Below are 21,563 nucleotides of genomic sequence, written 5' to 3' on the forward strand. Positions count from 1 at the left end.
TCTGTGTGGGTAACAGTGGGGGTGGAAGAGATATTTCTTCAAGGATCATTTGACAATCATTTTCCTGTACCCTCCACTTATTTCCTTACCTTACACCCAAAGGAAATTTCCTTCATTCTAGCCCTCTTTAATATTTGTAACATATAACATTCCTGCCTCCGAGTTAACTAAACTTGCTTAAAAAATGACTTTAGCATTAAAAAGTGTCACACCAGTATTCGAAGAACATACTTTTTGATAATAAATAGCAAGTATTTTATGATAAAATGATTATAATAACAATACTGTAACATGGTAATAATTTAGAAGAGGATGCAGGTGGCTTTCAGTGAAAAGACAAATTAGAGGGAGTCGCACCCAATTAAGCACTTAAAAATGTAAAACTCTACATGCTAAAACGGAATTTTTAACACAAAGCAAATTTGTGAATGAGATTCTTTATGCAAATGAACTTCCTCCATGAAGTCACGTCTTTTTTTTTTTTTTCTTTTTTTAATTGTACAAAGTCATCCTTTATCCATGGCTTCACTTTCCACAGTTTTTTTTTTTGTGTTGTTTTTTTTTTTTCCATCCAGTCAACTATGGTCTAAAAATATTAAGTGGAAAACCCCGAAATTAAACAATTCACAAGTTTTAAATTGCTGTACTGCTCTGTTTGATAAAATCTTATACCAACCCACACTGACCTTTCATCCCACATATCTATGCTGTGTACGCTACTAGCTCTTTAATCGCTTGGCAGCTGTCCCAGGTATCAGATGGACTGTAGCAGTACTGTAGTGCTTTAGCTCAAGTAGCCCTTATTTTACCTAGCAATGGCCCCAAAGTGCAAGATTAGTGATGCTGGCAATTTGGATATGCCAAAGGGAAAACACAAAATTCTTCCTTTAAATGAAAAGATTAAAATATCCCAACTCAGTAAGGAAAGAAAAAATCATATGCTGAGGTTGTGAAGATCTACAGTAGAAACAAATTTTCTAGCCATGAAATCGTGAAAAACGAAAAAGAAATCTGTGCTAGTTTTGCTGTCACACCTCAAACTGCAAAAGTTATGGCCATGGTACATGATAAGTGCTTAGTGGAGATGGAAAAGACATTTCATCTCTGGGTGGGAGAGATGAACAGAAAATGTGTTCCCATTGACAGCAACATGTTGTGCCAGAAAGCTCTGAGCCTCTATGACGACTTCAGCAAGATACCCTCTGCAATGAGTGACAGGACACCACGCCATTTATTGTGGTAGGGCATGGTTGCACCTGAATAGGGAAATTATAAAAAGGACCGGAGATAATGTGTCTGCTGAGTGAGAAGCTGTCCCCACATTTCCATCAGAGTTGAATCATTGTGCCTAATTTATAAATTAAGCTTTCTCATAGGTATGTATGTATAGGAAGAAATATAGTATAGAGAGAGTTCAGTGCCATCTGTGGTTTTAGGTATCCACTGGGGGTCTGGGAACACATTCTCCACAGACAAGGGGAGGGACTACTATACCTCGCTTTCCTGCAAAGACAGACTGTTGTCAAAGTTTATGACATTAGCAAAAAGCGAATGTTGGTTATTATTCTTTCCTGTCTAATAAGTACTTATAAAATAGGGTACTGGCTTTCTAGAAAATGATACAAATTCCATAGATCTTATTGTTCCACAATGCCTTACAATGCCAATGTCACATATTTTGGGAAAATGAGTAAATCCACCAAAACGAGAGTTCCTTTCCACCTACTGTTTGGAGCAGAATTTTAAGACTAAATAAGTTCTAAAAAGCAGGAAAGCAGTTCCCTTCTATGGACTCAGAGAGAAAAAGAGAAAAAGAAAGGAGTTGAGGATTTGGGAAAAGGAGAAAATAGGAAGGAGTAAGGCCAATGCCAAAACAGTCAGGAAGCTGAGCCCCCATCTCCAATCCCATTCTTGCCATCTTTCTTTCACTTCCCCCATACTCACATGTACACACTCATACATACACTCTCACACACATACACATGTACTCATAGATACACCCAACACACATATCCATACACACAGAAGGATCCAGGGGGCATCAGGCAAGGTATGAGCTTAGTGGGGGGGGGGGGTCTCTACTTGGGTTAGGCCTCAGGAGGACAAGGAGGTAAAAACTGTACAAATGTGGGAAAAATTAAAAAATGAAAATCGTGAGATGGTTCTGATTGAACTGGGGATGGACAAAGCTGAGATGCTTAAAGGACAGTGATTTCTTATGGCCTGGAGTTTAAAGATTAGCATGGGATGACCACCTAGAGGGTGGGACATGGATATAAAGATCCTGAAACCAGGTATGTGGCGGTGGGGCGGGGGGGGGGTGTTCCCAGAATTCTTAATCTTAGCTATTGGATCATTGTATGTAAAAATAAACAGCCATAGCAAACAGCTGTATGGAAACGCCTAAGTTCTCTTTTGATAATAACTGTAGAAAGAATTAAATCTAATTCGAATATTGAAATGTGCCGGGAGGGTAAAGTTTGATTTTAAAACAAATAAATTAGTTTCTAGTTATAAAAACCTGGCTTCTTTATAGACATTATTTTCTCTGCTTAACTGAATTATCAGGGAAATTAACAAAAAAAGAGTAGAAAGTGATGGCAAATTTGTTTGTAAAACTTGAGAAGCTTTGAGCAGAGTCAATTTAAAAAAGCAGACTTTATTGTCCATCATGTTGAACAGAGTCCAGAAAGAAAATTAAAAATAGGTTATGTTTTCACTAATGGTAACTTCATGCTTGGTTCTGTTACGTAGCACATTTTCCCTTTCAGGAGTCTAAAGGATTCAAATCAGGTACATGTTGAATCCAGGTGTGGATATTGTAAGATAAAAGAAAAACTGGAAGTTCATCCCAGAAATCACTTTGGGCAAATACTGGATTCTGCAGATTGATGAATTGGAATGGTTGTCTACAGAGCTGACAACAGAGGAGGACAGTATGTCAAACATCAGGTTTCTCCATCTACTGCATGGCAGAACTAATGGGAGCAATTTGTACCTAGTCCTATTTCTTTGTAGACTATTTTCACTGGACTGCTAGAGCAGTAAAGAGCTAAATGAAATTTAACCCCCATTGTAAGCATTTAATGCTCACATCATCACAGTAATAATAAAGAAATAAATTGCTACTATAAAATAAGCAGGATAAAAAGTGCCCCATTTCTTGATGAGCTTACATGATTATCTTGGAATACTTCCTTGCATCTGTGTGTGTGTGTGTGTGTGTGTGTGTGTGCGTGCGCGCGCACACACACACACACACATATATACACATATATATACACACATATAATAAGCTTCTTAATTTTATTTTAGGAAATGGGTTATGATGCATTACGATTTACACAAATAAAAGTCTTGGAGAGCATTTCTTCTATAATGCACAAAGATAACTTATTGTTCTGGCAAATGATAAAACTGCTTACAGTGGCAGCTGTGATTTATTGAAGCAATTCAAATACACTTGGAAAGTATATTAGCTTTGCCTCTGCCCACAAAGGGCGCATTCGAGCAGGGTAGGACACTCCAGTGATAAATTACAGACTAGAACCCAGTGAAGGCAATTGGCACATCAAATGCCTTAAAGGCTCCAAATCCCGACAAGAATGTATATTCCATTATAATCGCTCACATGCAGTGGTATCCAGGGCATGCAAAAGAACTAATTAGCACCTGTTGGTTTATTTTGTGACAGTGGTTTTTCTTTTTTTTAATAACCAAGCTTCCCTTGCTTACATCAATAAAGGGACAGGCCCCTTCATATTGCATTCAACATCACATTAAGTATGTGCACCATTACAACCCTAACCAGTGGAGATTTACAAAGTAGTTCCAGAATGCAACTTGGCAAAGCCATGAGCCTATAGTTTACCAAATGAATAGAATCCAAAATGTCCTGTTTCCTCCTCAAAGTATCAAAATGTGACTCTAACTCTGTGACCAAGCATTGAAAATCCAGAAAGTTAAATTTCTAATGGAAGACTACTGAATGGAACTTTCTACTGCATTTGCTTCTGAATTTCACCCAAGTAGTAGAGGAGACTTGGAGAAGACAGTCTTCAGAATAACTACTCTTTTCTGCACAATCTCTGTTTGGTACCCAGAGCTACCTTATTCATCAGGCATTGCTCCCTGGGTGTTAAGCACTAGGTGCCAATTAACTAAGCAATTTACTTGCACACTGCATTTAAGCTTTGACAAGTCAGTCCTAGGATTATATGCATTTTACATATAAGAATACTGAGGCACAGAGTGATTAATTTATGCAAGGTCACACAGCAACCAATGACAAAGATCTGAACCCAGGCAATCCAATTCCTGACTTCTTATGCTTAACTATTCCATCATACAGGATAAATTATTTATATGTAATAATTACTGAGGCCAACCTATTTTAAATCACTAACTTTTGTCTTTTCGGTCTTTCTCATTTATCATCTCAGTAGGAGAAAACTATGTGCAGTTTAATTTAATAAGCATTGAAAGCACTCTGCTTTCATTTAATTTACATGTCACCTTTTTATTTCTTGGAATGGCTGAGTTTTGTTCCACGGCAAGAAAGAGTGTGCAAAATTGTACCAGAGCTCTACCTGACAAAAAGGCTCACTGACTTCCAGTCACTGATGCTGCACTTAGGCAATAAACGGAAAGACCAGGGCAAAAAACAGGATTCGGTTAACCACACATTACAGCAGTTCTGTAGCAACCCCATGCTTTTTGTTCTTAGCTAAGCTTCTTAGCTATCACTCAGAATCAATCTCAGACACGTTTCTAACAAGCTTTGTTATCATTCTCTCAACCCAAATCACAGTGCAAGAAAAAAATGGGAGCAAGGCAATCCTGCTTAGAATTTGACATTTTGACAGAAGTAAACCAGGAAAAAAGAATTGTGGTATCAGGAAAAACGAACACTTGACCTTTGAAAACTGAAAAGTCTAAGTGTAAGAACCATGATACATATATTCCATACATGTGATGCATGAGTACATTCATATGTCTGTCTGCCTGTCTGCGTAATTGTTACAAAATTTTTGACCTTGGCATTAAAAGATCTGTTTGGAGAAAGCTTTGTGCTATTTGAACACAATGTAAATCACAACAGATCTGAATGGATGGATGGTAGAAATGGCTTTAATGTGGAATGACCCCAGGTCTGTGTCTTCAGGCATTGTCAGATTTCTGCCTGATTTTGGCTGGGGCTCAATAAATCCTGCTGAAATAAGTAAATGAATATCCACCTGCAAAAACAGAGTGCTGCTTTCACTTGGAAACTAAGGCAGTGCAAACAGAACTCCTGGAATAAACTTCTCTGCTTACAGCATTATATCAATGGTGGCTGCAATGCTAATCTTCTTAGACTCCACCTACTGGAAATACATTTTACCATGGGTTTCCTTTTCCAATACTTGAGGATAAAAAAAAAAATGCATTGGTTATAGACCGATTAATTTTCCCTTGGAATATGTTAAAATATGCCCTTTAAAACCAGAAGAGAAAAATAAAAATAAAGCGACAGAATGGAGCATAGACTTTTGCTGCCAGCCTCAATGAATTATGCCCATGGTCAGGCACTAAGGCACAGGGAATAGGTGGTGCAGGAGGGCTCTTCTCAGAAAGTAATCTTTATGAGAGTGATTATTGTATAAAGAAGCAGCATCCATGAAAGCACAAAGGTCTTGGGAGCAGCTTATAAATAGCTTTGCCTTATAAAGAGCCCAAAATTGCCAGCCAGATATCACTTCTTTTTTCACATACTTTTTCTTCATCAAACTAACCCACCTACTTCTGAGTGGTAATCATCCTTCAATGCATCCCTGAATGTAGAGAAAGCAAACACTGTGGTATCACATAGTATTTCTGGCAACTGACATGTCTTTGGGAATGTGGAAGGATATGTGTGTCTGATTGGAACCCAACAGTATTCCTGCCAACACCAATTCCTTTGAACATTGGGGAGGAAATAAAAATCAGAAGAATTTTCAAAGCAGATTAGCTTTAAGCAAGTGGTTTTTAAGTATTAATGGCATATTAATTGCTTGAGAATGCATTTTAGAAAAGCTGATCTGTGTGTTCATTCAATCTGTTATATTTGAGGGGGAGTTATGAAAGAAACTAGAGAAACACACCCTCCCCAGAAAAATTGAGTCCTTGGGAGAGGTGCTGGCCAATTCTTGTGATTCAGGAAGATCCACTCAAGTGTGTTTTTATAATCCCTCTCTGTGTATCCCTCGATCTTAATGCAGGTGGAATAGCCTTTGAGAAACAAGGATTAAGGAATCATGAAAGTGCATTTTTCCCATGGCTAATTTACATCATATTATCACACTGCCTGAGGAAGACTCTATATTTAGTGCTGTGATGGGCTCTTTAATTTCAAAGGCTTTAAAGTTTCAATCTGCTTTTACCATGTTTCCAAGTTCTCCCGTGTACATAATATTGTCCCAATCAATCAGTGAAGTTCATCTCAAGTTCCTTTAAGACCAGCAGACATCAAACTCCCCGCTGATTTATTTTTCTACTTCCTGCTTTACTTCCATGACTGTGAGCTCCCCAAATAAAGCCATCTGTGGTGATTTCACAGAAGCTCTGCCTTCCCTGGAGCTCTCTCAATCCCCACACCCAACCCGAGCTTCTGCTACAAATCTAGTAGAAGCAGCCAGATGGCAGTTGTCATGGTACAAGTGCTGGCTGTCACCACCAGGCAAATGGACAGAATTCGAGTAGCCAGGCTTCAAGACAGCTCCGCAAACCCTCTGGGCCACCAGTGTGAGCTGAGACATGAGGACAGCTCTGGGTGATGCTGAGAGCTGGCATTGCTGATCTACGTGATTTACAGTCACCGACCCCAAAAAACCAACAGCAACCACCACCACAATGAAAGGGGAGAACGGTTGAAATGCAAGCTTTTCAGTGTCTTTTTTAGCCTGCTTTTCACAGCTTCTTGAATCAATCCTGGTATGCCGTTTTTAGGCATGCACACACAAACATACTAAGATACTAAGCCATGTTTAATTTATGCCATCTGGTTCCTAAAGGTATAATGTGATCCTTATAACATTAGTGTGTTTCAAAATGGGAAGAAACAGGACCACTGTTTCTAATCTGCTTACGCAAGCTGGTAGTAAAATAATCCAAAGCACAAATTCGATGACATTATGAGAACACTTGGCAAAGTACATTGGTTTCCTGCACTTAGTGTCTTTCTTCCATTCTCCATCCTGTGAAGAATAGGTAGACAGCAGCCAGCAGAAAAGAGGAGTTGAAGAAGAAACCAAATCTGCCAATGCCTTGACTACAGACAGCTAGCCTCCAGGATGGTGAGAAAATACATTCCAGCTAATCCACACACCAAAACAAAAAAAAGAAGGAAATGACAGAGAAAGGCAAAATGGTAGTGACTGATCCTCTTATCTTTCTTGAATTGAGACCTGCTTCCTGAATAAAAGACACTAAATAGATCAGCACACTCAAAATTTCTAAAGTTCCAAGCTGAACGGGAGGTTCAATTACCCGGAAAGAGAAGAGAACGTCTGGAGCACTTTAAACGTCCTTCACTAGCTGACAGGCTCAACAGCAGGAAAATTTAGAAATCAATGACTATATGTGCATATTCCCTATCATTGTACTGAGAAAGGGAGATATACCGGCAAGAGGGATGGAATGATTAGAAGGAGATTGAGCTTTGAATGCCAACTGATGTGGGTTTATTGATTTACTAGGACAGAGTGAGGGCTCTGGGTTAAATTCACATGGGTTGATCTCCACACTTACTGAATAATGTCCCTGGAATTGGACTTCAGCAGATTCACCTATTTATATATTCATGTGTCTATATTTATCTCAGCATTTTTAAAAGGGGAGAGAAGTATTTTGAACTCATGAGGACTTATTTAGAAGCATACTTAATAAGTGTGTCATAAGGACTGCCAAATTAATACACTAATTTCCATAGAAGTCACCAAACATGCCATTACATTCTGCCAGAGTTTAAAAATATTTTATGGAAATTTCAGAGACTGAAAATAAATGTAAAATAAATGCTACCAATCATTTGAAATCAATTCACCTCAACAAACACATTCCTACAAACATGCATGCATACACACATACACACATGAACAAACATACTTCTTAACCCTCAATTTTCCTTTCTCTACTTAAATATCTATGAAACATCAGCTAACTAAAAAGAAAATCTCATTCCACCACTGAACAGTTTTCATTAGTAGAAAAACAGCAGGCGATTTGCAGTGGGTCTTGCAATCAATGACTAAACCTATGAAGACCTGAAACTCTTGCTTCAGGGTGGCTTTTGTGTCTGGTTCAAGGGTGCTTCCTGTGAAGGGTACTCGGGAGAAATTTTTTTCTTGGTGGGCTTCTTTTCCCCTGTTACGTTCTTGTTGCCAAGGAAACCATTTCCTGTGTAGCATATTCATAGAGGCACTTGAGGTAGAATTCAACTCCAAGAGTGTGAGGAACTTAAATTGTGTCATTTTAACAATGAGAAATGGGGGGCGGGGGGAAGCATTTGACAGAAGGTAGAAAAATGCCCTGAAATGTCGATGAAATCATCTGTTTGGGCAGAGAAGCTGCAAAGCCATTAATGACAGTTTATTATGAAATATTTTTGATCTATAAGTTGAAGTTACACAAATGAGGGATTTTGAAAGCCTTAGTTCCTCCACAATACATACTCCTGAGAAAGCCAGGCCTGCCTAGAGAAACACGTTGTGATTGTTGTCACCCTACAAGACACTGCTGGATGTGCAGGGCTCACCTTGCATGGTTGTTCTTTGGTAATGACTTAGGCCTCCATGGACCATAATATCAAGAATGCTATGATCAACTATTTCTATTAAAATTTTGTCAGTATTATAAATGGAATTTTAAAATGTTCCACTTGCTAGGAGTGTTTCTAAAATATAACTGATTTCTACGCATTGCCCTTACATTCTGCAGTTTTGATAAATTCACTTATTAGAGCTAGAAGCTTATCTGTACATTGTTTAGAAACTTTTTATGTAAACAATCATGTCATTTTCAAATTCATTCTGCTTCTTTAAAATAGGTGTGACAGAAATTTTAGAAGAAGCCACACACATGCAAACATAAAGTAATGAGTTTTCAATAAATAAGAATGGAAGTGGCATAATGTGCTATTATTATAACTGTTGGTACCTAGAACATGCATATGTAGGTTTAAAGGCAGAAAAAGAAGAGACAAAATAAATGAAAATTCATTGTTGCATTAGAGTTTTATGTATTTCATTTTCAAAATTTATAAAATGTTCTTCATACAAAAATAACAAAACAGAAATTATGGTTTGGATTTGTCCTTTCTTTCCCCTTATTGCTACCACAATTATTAATTAGGTGGGAGCTTTGCTTCTGATTTATTTTTGGTCCTTAGATTGTTCTCTTTGGTTATCTCAATCCCAAAGTCTCAGGTGAGCAAAAATTGGGCCTTTCCTACCTGGCAGAACTAGTAGGTCTCAGAGAGGGGAAATCAGGTTTCCCTCAAGATTCACTAAAGGTCACTTCAAACATTCTTACCTGTATATCATAACAGCATACATTGAATCATACTGCTTATATATGAGTAATTAGAATGGGGTCTGTTTATAAATTGTTTTCCTTAGGAAACAAAAATATATGCAAATCCACTTAGAACTCAGCTTGACACACTGAATATTCTTGTAATTCTTTGTAATGTGCTTTGCTACAGCAACTGCATTCAGCAAGGTGTGTTTTCAGCTCTATTCTGGCCCTCTTCATGCATTTATTTTTTATCCTCAAAACAGTTATGACCTGCAATGGCTCATAAAAGGTGCAACGGTGCTGGACCTACTGCAAAAGAAGCTTTAAAATAACAAAGCAGTAAAAGCATCTGGGAGAACGTTAAAAATGCAATTTTAATGAGTCTCTAGGAGCCTTCAAGGAAATGTTGAGGGAATTGGGGAAGATGTCATCAGCAATTATGGATTGGCTGGGAGTCCTCAAAGGGCATCAAACTCATCTTTGCAGTCAGGCAGCTTTGGCTGACAACGGTGAACAGTACCTGGATGAAATCAGAGGGGAGGCCTTGGTGGCTTTGGGGATTTGGACAGAAGCACAGGTGTGAAGCCCCTTGCACTTTGCTAACACTCTCCAGGTGAAGAGATGCACAAAATGTCTATGCAGGGAAAAGTGCACTGCCAACAGATTCAATTAGTGACCCCACTTGTATGTGACCCTCATAAGGCTCTGGAGAGGGTTGTGTGAGTCACAGGGTTTCTTTTAGAATTATGCTAATTCAAGGAGGCACACATGCAATGCTATAACCTTCCTCCTTATAGTGATTCTCTCCTGGCTCTCAAACTGTAACATTACTGTGTTATTTATTTGGAAAGAAGGATCCATGCTATACACCTGGAAGGATTGATTAAAACCTTGATCCTTTGCTGATGGCCAGGAGACAGGCCACTTCAGGAGACAATGAATCAACTTAGAATGCAAGTGAGTCCATGCTGACTGATTTTGCTGAATTTATATTTGTGTCCCTACAACAAGAAGCTCTATCTGAGGACAGTGAAAAGAAGAAAGAATTTTAAGGAGATCTTTCAGTGCCATATATTCTGAGTTAGTGTCCTTTAAGTTTGGCGATTTGCATGCTGCTTTAAATGCAAAATTGCAATGCCACCAAAAAGTTTAAGAAAAATGAATCCCTTGGAAGTGGCAACTTTAAATACCATCCAAAAGCCTAACAACTTTTCATGAGTTCTACAGCATCTCTGAATATGGGAACCAAGATAAAAATAATACTACATGAGATTTTCTCACATTTTTTTTTTTTTTAAATCACTATTGCGCTAAGTCAAGTCACAAACCCAAGAGCCAACCTCCACACTGGCTTCAGGGATACCAAGGTGAACAGGAGATAAGCAGTACTCTTTATGCCCTATCTCCAGAAGGGCAGAGTATCCAACACATTCTTCTCTATCATTCAAACGCTAGATTGTGAATGCCCTGGGGAGAATGACTAGCCACATCTCATAACAAAAAGGAGTGTCTAGGATTTGGGAATTGGGAGAAGGCAGAAACCATGAAGAGTTTAAAAATATAAATATTTAAGTTTAAAAATATTTGAAAATATATATTTCTAAAGACCTGAACTGAACAAAATACTTTTTTTTTTTTTTTTTTGGTACTGGAGATTAAATCCAGGGGTGCTTTACAACTGAGTCACATCCATAGCCCTTCATATTTTGTGAGAAATATAAAGTCTAAGTTGCTTAGGGCCTCACCAAGTTGCTGAGGTTGGCCTCAAACTTGCCATCTTCCTGTCTCAGCCTCCTGAGTTGCTAAGATTACAGGCATGAGCCACCAAGCCCAGCACAAAATTCATTTATATGAATTCATATATATATATATTTATATATAATATGTACATTCATATATATTTATATAATGTATATATTCATATATATTCATTCATATATATATATATATATTTCTAAAGACCTGAACTGAACAAAGATCTAGATAATAACAGAAAGCAAAAACTATTGGCAAGAAATTAAAAAGGAAAAAAAAAAAAAACTAAGGGAGAAAAGAGGAAAAAGGAAGATCAAACTGCATTTGGCACAAAATATCCCATTTTTGCTTAAATTCTTTCATTAAAATCTCCAGGCAAACCAATACTTCGAACAAGCAGTTCAGATTCCTTAGGTTTTCTGAAGCATTTATGATTCACTCGTATGAAAGCCACATCAAAATGTAAGGATTTTCAGAAAAATGTATTTTTATTCTTGACACCTTTCTTTCCTTACCATCCCACATCTGACTCTTTTCTTTTTCTTTCTTTGTTTTAACAAGTTACTCTTTCCCATTTTCTGCTGTATATCAAGAAAATAGACATTGCTATGATTTGTCTTCTCATCTTTACAAAAAGATAGAAATCCGAATCATACCAGGAATACTTAATGGCATAACAAATGAAAATGTAAACACCAAAAGAGACATAAAGTGTAATGTGCTAAAGCAACAATTTGCAAGTATGCTGAATAAATTCCTTTGATGATACCTCCTGAGGGGTAGAGGGAACCTGGCCATGTACATGGTTTGGGGAACATGTAGGTTTGATTTAAGGAGAAAGAAAAAAAAAATGTAGCATGAATCCTATTATTCCTCCTAATAATGTTAACCTTCCTCTTAATCCCAATGTAATACTTCTTATTCTCATTTCTGTAAATGTAATAATTAGACCAATTAATGAAAGAAACACATGAATGTTTCCATAGAAACCTTTTCCAAACTAATATTTTCAGAACAGCATGTTCCACAAGGATTTATCCATGTGACTCCCACTGATGTTAACAGAAACCAGATAGACAATTAAATCTTCATGTAACTCTTTGATAACTTACCCTTCTGCTTCTGATGACATAACAATACAGACACCCAAAATATAAATCACTTCCTTAGATCTGTCAGGGATAATAACTTTTGCATTTGCTTCTCTAAGTGATTGCGAACACATTATTTTCTCAAATTAATGCACATATAGATAGATAAAGAGATTTTAAATGTTAAAATGGAAATTATATGCAGGATAATTAAACTAATAAATTTTTTTTAGATCATCAAATCTTAGGGAAGGCAAATTAAGTTAGAATCCCACCACATACACACTAACGCATCTTATTGGTCAGACCAAGAGGCCGCATTCTTTCTTTGGCTCTGATGCTCCCTCTTCCCATCTCCACCAACCCCAAGGGATTAAAACCAAGTCAATTAATATAAACACAGGGAATGAGAAAAGAGAATTTTGAAGATAGACTCTTTCTCAATCACATTGACACTGTTTCATAAGTCAAGTGAAAAATACAGAATCTACTGTCAGCCTTACTCAACTGCTTTGGTTAAATAAATTTATAGATTCCATTAAGGTACATTTTACCCCATCCCAAATGTGCTTCAGAAGAACATTAAAAAGGCAATAACCTTCTTTCTTACTCTTTCTTACTTGGAGCTGTTAATACCAACAACATGCTAACACAATAGAAATATCACTTCTACAAGAAGAAATAAAAAAGCTAAACACATTACTGTTTATTGAACTTCTGCAGAGACCTATCAGGAAAGGAATTGTGCCTTTTGTCTATTTCCAAGTATACAGGAGCCACAGACATTCATATGTTCCTGCCCAAAGTGCCATCAAGTCCATTCCATTGTTTCACATTCAAGAGAAAAGCGGGGCTGGGGAGGATGGGGTTGTTGCTCAGTGGTAGAGCACTAGACTAACGCAAGAAAGACCCTGGGTTTGATCCCCAGAACTGCAAACAAATAAAAATAAATATGAGTTAATGAAAATGACTGAAGGCAGAGTGATGAGGATTAGTTTTCAGGACCAGGTTATTCCCACCATTCTAACCCTTGAAATGAGTTTCTATGGGAGCATCAATACTTTAAAATTGCAGAAATCCCCAAATCATCAACTATACCAAAATCCTAGCACACTATACCCTTTAAAGTGGCTCAAGGGATACAGGATATATTCTTTGGGTGTTTGAATTTAAAAAAAATGTGCATATTCACTGTAGACATGAATTGACTTGTTAGGCTGTCATTCTATTTGATTACATAACATTTACCTGCAATTTGCTCTTATTTATATTTGAATTGTATGGCTTAGAGATTTTCTTTTATCCTTTTAAATATTCATACAATCACTCAAGCCGAGGCACTGTATTTTCCATGGGGGAAAGATAAACCACTGAGAGATATGGCTAAAGAGAATGTACTCTTCCCCGTCCCCCACCCCCATCTCCTCACATTCTCCCTGCATATGCCTAAGTGAAAATTATTCATTTTTTTCAATAGAATCATGCTATATTTATCTTCTCTCTCAAAATTCAGATTTGCAAGCATTAACATGTTATTCTCAATACTTACACAATCAGATATGCTGACTATGAAATATTATTTGAACTGTGTCTAAAATACAAATCAAATCAAATCAAGAATGCATCTGGGTATATCTCTCTCCTTTATAATGGCTTATACAATGTGACCATGGTGAGAAAGGTTCTGTCTGTTGCATGGTATCAAGACACTAGGCCATATGAGCATCACCTGGGAACTTGCAGGACATGCAGAATCTTAGGATCCATTCAGAACCACTGCATCAGCTACTGCATTAATATTCATTTTAACAATCTGGATAGCTGATATGCATGTTAAAGGTCAAGATGCACTGGCTACAGAAATCCCCAGCACCACTCATGTGAGGGGTGAGGTGGGGCATTGACAAGCTCTTGTGAGAAATCTTCAGAGACCTGCAATTGATGAGCATGAGAAAAGGACTGGATGGAGCTATTCCTGAAGAAATGGAAGGTACATTTGTTCTATGGAACAAAAATTTAGTGGCCTATTTTAAAGTTTGTATTTCTGATAGGCTGAGCCCCTCCAACTCTACAGTCTTTAATGAAGAAGTCTCCACATGCCAATGGTTTCCTCCAAAATGGAGGTCTGAACCAATGGAACCTTTAGCCTAAAGGTCAGAATGTCACCTGCAGATTCCTGGATTGCATTATTCTATAATGGTATTGCCATCTAACAAAATAAGTCAAATAAATCTACATTATCTGACCCGCCATCCTCTGTTCTCATCATTCTTCAAGAATGTACCTATAGGGGGAGAGGAGATCTTAATTCATTGCAACCTTCTTTATATTCATCCATTTTTCACTCTGATTCACTGAACAGAGAGAAGGCCTATTGCAAAGCTTATTCACATGAAGTTCTCTATCAAAGGAAAGACAACAGTCTGAGAGTTGGGCAATCTCTAGCTCCTCTTTGATGAGGAGGAGAGGTGATAACATATTTTCAAATTATCGAGGTACTATTTCTACTCTCTTCACCTGGTTTCCTTACCACTTGCATTCGTTAGATGGTTCTTAGCTTACATATTCAGGAGCAGACTGTCATAAATTGGACTCTGATCAACTGTTTAAGTCAGCTGAGTTTCAGAATAGGCATTTAGAAGTAGCAGAAGCCCCCTTGCTAGCTCTAACAAGAGAGACTTCATGTTGGGTAGGAGGCTGGCTCCCTAGCCTCAGTTTCCTCATTTAGTAAAATTAAATATTCACACTTCATGTTTTTTTCATACTAGTGATGCCTCCAAAGGCTATTGAGTACAGTGTAAGAAAAGTCCAAGCAAGATTTACCTTAAACGTAGGAGAAAAACATGGAAAAGAAGACTTTCACCACGGTCTTCTTCTCCAACTCTATATTTTGCTGCAGCTGGAACATCATTTACTCTGCCCAGAGACTTCAGAGGAATGGGGAAGAAATATATTCAATGGGCTTCAGGAAACCTTACAAAAGCTGGTTGGGGTTTTACTGTATGAAGCATTTGTAAGATTCCTTTTCGTGGTTTCCTTTTGAGCTATAAGAGTAAAACACTCTCATGGGAAATGCTCTATGAAATGTTTTTTGCCCCAAATGAATCATCCTGCAGATACTTTTGAGTGGGGGAGGATGGGTTAGGAAAGGTATGTTCTAAAACAGAGGTGAAAAACACCTCTGCCGTCTTCAGAAACCACACCAAATGACTGGCTGCCATAGCACTCTAACCTGTTTAAGGCTCCCCCAACTTCCTTCCCCAATTTCCTGCTCTGCTGTGCAGACATCATATCTTGGTATCTTTGTACTGATCCCCTTTCATGACATTCAAAAACATGGACTCTCCCATCTGCCAGGAAGGCAGAACTGTGAAGTATCTGTTGCAAACCATTATCTTCATTATTCTTCTACCTAAACTGAGAGTAAGATTGCTGATACTAAGCAGCAGTGCTGACAGCCTGGCACTGAAGCATATTGCTAAAACTGGACTGAAAAGGACACCTGAAGCACTAAAAGTGTACATTAGAAAAGATAAAAGATCAAGAATCAATCACTTAGCTTCCTACCTGAAGAGAATACAAAAGAAGAGTCAAAGGAAGCTAAAATGAACCAGGTGAAAAAAATAATAAATAAATAATGATAAGAGTGAGAGTCAGTGAAATTGAAACAATGAAATAACAGTAAATCAATTAAGGGGCTAGTTGTTCAAAAAGATCAGTAAATGATGAATCAAGTGAGATCAACAACAACAAAAAAAGACAGAAGTTAATAATCACCAATATCAGGAATGAAATAAGATATCACAACATATTCTGAAGCTACTAAAGAGAGAATAAAAGAATACAACCATCAACTTTATGCACCTAAACCCCGGAACTACGAAGAAATGGGCCAATTCCATGACAATCATGAACTATCGAAATTCAAAAAAGACGAAATAATCTTAATAGTCCTATAACCACAAAGAAATTGATTTATAATCCAAAAGCTCTAGAAATTATCATAAAATTTCATATTTGACCACTGACAGAATCTACTCTCAGATAAGACACTCTTCCTTCCAAGTCTTTTAAAGCCAGATTGATTTAAAAACTATAGGTTAAATTAGCTCTAAACTGGAAATTGTTTTTCTTTGTAGTCCTGGATTATTAATAAGTGTCTAATAAAGAAATTGTTTCCCCTGCTGGGGGGACCTAGTAATGTCAGACTGGCAACAGAAAATGTCTCCCATTAGAGATATTTCTATATTAAAGTTTTTTAAATTTCCTCACATATGTAGCTGCAACTTCCATATATCACTGCCAATCTATCACTTGATTTCTCCACAATTTCTTAACATCAGTGGCCTTTATTTGTAATCATGACTTCATGCATAGGACTTTTACTATCTAATGATAAGGTCAAGAGAACAAAATCACCAAGAGGAAGAATTACGTCCCCCTACTGGCCTTCAGTGCACCTTTAGCATCCTCTTTAAGCAATTGCAGGGTATCCAATTTCCTTCATAAAATGTCACTGTCTATAGTTTTAAGCCCTAGAAAAGAAGTAGTAACTGACAGAGGTTTCAATTCTGTCAAGAGTGTAGAAAAATGAAGAAATGCTTTCATCGCAATTAAACAAAGATGGCAAAGACTGCCAGGAAGTGCACTGGGATTAAAACCTCATTTGATTTTACTGGACATAAGTTTGTCCCATTCAAATGCTAAATCATGTTATAGCTAAGAATGCTATGACACCATCTGGTGTCAGTACCAGATGAGGATGGGAGAAGGTCAGATCCCAGGATAGAAGCCTGCAGGAGTCAGGAGAAGGAGCAATCAGAGAATCTCTGTGGGGAGCAGACTTCAACTGAAAGACAAGGAGACCTATCTATAGGATCCTCCAGAAAATACAACTTTTACCATTATCGGAGAAGCCTCTTTCCTCTCTAAGACAGTCCATATATTGAGCCACTCCCACAAATAACTCGTCTCTGTTGGCTTCACTGAGGCTGAGCAAAGAACTTCCAAACCGGCAGGACCTAGAGCATCCATGCATTATCACACAGCTATCGTGGGAGTTGTGTTACCTGCATTTTATTAGCAGAGGTGATTCTCTGCAAAGTTGGGAATACCACCTGCCTTCCCCAAAAGTGGTCAGTTCAGTCCTCCAATGGAAACTGTGTTGGGACTTTAGACCTGGTAACATGTGACATGATCACCAAAGCCAGGAGCTCAAAGGTCTCTGTCTGTCCATGTGTACTGATATTGTCACTTCTGGGGAAGACGCTGTTCAGCTAACATTTCCCTTTTCTTACCTCCCCACCCTCCACAGACCACATCAACCCTTCTCATGTCCTTGACACCTGAAGCACGGCCTTTGCTTCTATTTTGAGCATGATGTTGCTGCGGATTGCATTCTTCTCATTAGTGTCATTGTCATTCCTTGGAGGTGGCATTTTCATGGTGACGTGTGAGCACCGGGCAAGTCAAAGCCACCCAGGGGGGGTCACAGAATATAGTTGGGACCATTGAGGTCTTTCTGAAACCCGAGGAAGAATTGCTGAATCCCTAAATGCTCCCATGGTGTTCTACAAAAGAGAAAATGTTATGCATATTTTCTCTACCACTGTCAGTCATCAGTGAAGTTAGTGGAGAGGAGAAATAGCAATATAGGATTCTGGGGGGAACTCTAGATTTGCTCTCAATCTAATTCTGTTGGCCGGATAACATTCATCCAACTTTCACAACCCCTCGCACAGATCCCGAGTTTATAGGTTAGTGGATTCCAGCACATTTGTAGATCATTTGAGATCATTACAATGAGATATCTGCATCTTTCTGCTCCTAAATACATTGGTGATCAAAGGGAAAACTTCTCCGTTGATTCTGAACCAAGATTTAGAAGATTATAAATTAACTTTTTAATAAATATCAGCTGAAAAGAAAGACAGTCCCAAATGCAAAATTATCTCTCTAATCTACATTTAAACTGAGAGCTCAGTGACCACCAAAATGATAGAGAAAATAACATTTTCCAACAAAGAAAAAACACTGTCAAGTGCTTTCCTTAAAATCACCAATAGTTTGAAACCATTTTTGTTCTTGCAACTGCAGAAGTATAAAGTCCATTCTGAGGACAAATATATTCTTCCCTGAACTAATACCGTGTTGAAAGAAGACAAAATCTGGCTGGCTGCCATAGGTTTCTGTAATTCTCCTGCAGACTTTAAATAGGTCATAAGATGAATTAAAGAACATACAACCATCTACAGTATAGAGGAACTTAATTCTTTCTTCACTCGGACCAAATGCTAGCAATGTCAGCATTAGTATTCTTAGGGTGTCTGTGATGGGTACTGATCCTTGGCAAAGATTGTGTTTTTTTTTTTTTTTTCCCCTCATAATTTGTTAAAAAAATGGTACAGATCTCGTATATATTACATACATACATCAGGACATATTACACGTGCATATACATATATTCGGTGTATCAAACTGATCACAGAGCAAGCATTCATGAGCAGCAGCAGAGAGCATGTGATCTTTAGGGTGACCTACTTACTGAAGGCAGCTTCTCCCAGTCAGGTGGTCTTCAGCATGACAATTAGCAGTTTCTCCCGCAGTTTGGTCAGCAGGAAGGACACAGCGCTCTGCCTAGCACAAGTCACTCAGCCCTGCTGGGTTTCTGCTGCTCTCTGGGTAACGGCATTCCGTTAGGAGTGTGACACAGTAGGGAAAGAGACCGGTTCACTGTGAGACCTGCTACTCACTCTCGTACAGTGTATCGGCCCCCCTTCCCACTGCACAGTGGCTGCCGGGCCCTGGGCAGGAAGCACGTGGCCCTCGTGAAAGTGAACCACGGAGTCAGAGTTCCACCGAGACACAAGCTGCTTTGTCGGTAGCTTTCTTCTAGAGACAGTGCTTTTTAGGACGGTATCAAAAACAACCTAATTTGGTTCCCTAGCCTTAGGGACAGGGATAGCACTCTCAGTTAATGAGAAAAAAATGTGAGCTAGGAAGATAGGGATGTGGTTGGTTCTCTGCTTTAAAATAAAACTGAGAAGATCCAAAAATAATTTGTAGAGAATGTGTTCAGCATGCATGCCTGGGAGGCTGGACTGATGTGTGCTTCACCTCCTTCTTGTGCTTGCTTCTTCTGTACACAGAGTTAATCAAACGCTCTGATGGCTTCTCTGGGGAGGGGAACATGCTGAGCTGACTGAAATCACCAAGGTTGGGCACTCCACCAGTGGGTACACCTATGGAATTCACAGCAAAAACAACTGTGCTGGAATGCAAAAGAGCCTCCAAGTACCTGTTTGCTGTGCTGCCTGTGGCATCTGCTGACCCCTCTGAGCACTGTACTGAACCGAGGCCATGGGCCGGTACTGCTGCGTGGCTGAGGTAGGGTACTGACCAGATGGGTAATAATAGACAGGCATCTGGAAGACAGGGAGGAAAAAGCAGAGAATGAGGACCGAACATAAACCTTATCTCACATAAAACCCACTGTCATCTCTGATGTCACTTGATTGAAGTAGATTGTAAAAAGGGGCCACCGTAAACTTCTCCCTGGCCTGTGTGTGGGGGCATGTGCTGTGTGTATGTTCTCCTGTGATGAGCTGGAACCCATTCTCCCTTGAACCTGAGCTGCTTCTGGGACCCACTTTTACCAGTGCAGTGAGGTAGAAGTGATATCTGAGACTTTTAAGCCTGAACCTCAGGATGACTTGCAGCTTTACTCCTGCAAGAGAGGCACCCAGCCACCGGGCAAGAAAGGACCCATCCTACCTGCTATAGAATGAGGCCATATGGAGATCAGAGGCAGTCCAATTGACGAGAAACCCTACAAGTTCCCAGCGTGTGCATGAGTCCTAATCAACTCATCTCAGCCAATACTATATGGAGCCAAGAGGAGCCATCTGTAATGTCTGACTCAATTGCTGACCTAGTCATGAGCCATACAATGTTTTTTTAAAAGTCTACCAAAGAATTTTGCAGAGTGGTTTGCACATAGTTAGAATCAGGAAAATTTATGTTCAATATAAAAGAGGAAATATGTTAAAATATCGTTTATGTCACCTTCTGTAACTTCCTAATGACTGAGTGTGAATGAAGAGCTTCTAATTACTTCCATTGAAATAAAGTGTCTTCTGATCTGGAAGGACTTCTTTGCCTGCCTCAGGTCGCTTATATTAAGGCTACTTTCTTACTGATCTTAGTTAATTATTTTCCTTCTTCAGGCTTCAGACTTTTCTCTTATCATCTTCTCTAAAGTAAAAATGGAGCCAGCCCTGTAGACAGCTTACAAGTATTATACGCATAGAATAAAATTATGAACCAATTATTTGTGAACTGTGATTTTATGGCTATTTTATTTTCTGATTTGCTGATGTCAAATAGGAAATACTTTTCCCTTTCAATCTTGCTACTGAAACATGTAACATATTTTCTCCCCTCAGGATAAAATAGGAACAAGAGATAACAGAATTTTTGTAACTCTGGTTCTGCAATTCCGTGAAATCATTATGAGTTATAATTCTGACTGCCTAATAATATGGACATTCGAAGGTAATGGGCTGAAGGAATCTAAAACAATCACGGGTCTGTGTCTGGCAACTAATTTATTTATTGCATACACTGTGAATAATAACTTAACCCTTTTGATGAGACAGTTTACAACAATAAAAAGCTAAATAATTCTGGTGTAGTTATAGGTTTCAGTTTGCTTTGGTGATTTGTGGTGCAATGAAAGATTACTATAATTATGCATTGCTTTCTCCCAATATTAAGAAAAACTGTGTAATTCATCTGTCAGCATTATATTTGCATGCTGTTTAAGAATAGCGTTTCATTTCTTAAGACAAGACTGTCCTGCTGAAATGTAAGCTCATGAATGTGGTATCCGTTCCTTGGCTTCCCCTTATTACGCTCAATACGAAATACGAAATATCTTCAAGGCTAAAGAATGGAGTTCAAATGCTTGAAAAGTTCCTAATGAGTACTAATGATTTGGAGAAATGTCAAATTTCACGTAAACCTTTAAAAAAGCTACCTTTTAAAAAGCTGCACTGGGGATTTGGTCACCTCTGTCCAGCACTTTCCACAGTACAGCAGAGCACCACCCTGAGGAATGAGGACCTCCAGCCACGTGAAGAAAGGGGCACTGGACCCACCCTTGTGCATTCTCAGAGAGAA

General features: G+C 38.5%; 1 protein-coding gene across 15 annotated transcripts in view; it reads right to left on the reverse strand.

The window, feature by feature from the left end:
* The window catches only part of ARPP21 (cAMP regulated phosphoprotein 21), a 148,138-nt gene that overhangs the window by 24,486 nt on the left and 102,089 nt on the right, over window positions 1–21,563 (reverse strand). For all 15 annotated transcript variants that reach the window (XM_079115900.1, XM_079115905.1, XM_079115893.1 and 12 more), the window contains one exon: window positions 19,681–19,807. In XM_079115900.1, the coding sequence (XP_078972026.1) occupies window positions 19,681–19,807 (127 nt within the window). The remainder of the gene's footprint in view (window positions 1–19,680; window positions 19,808–21,563) is intronic.

This window comes from Sciurus vulgaris (assembly GCF_902686455.1).
Source record: "Sciurus vulgaris genome assembly, chromosome: 16".
In the NCBI taxonomy this organism is placed as follows: Eukaryota; Metazoa; Chordata; class Mammalia; order Rodentia; family Sciuridae; genus Sciurus; species Sciurus vulgaris.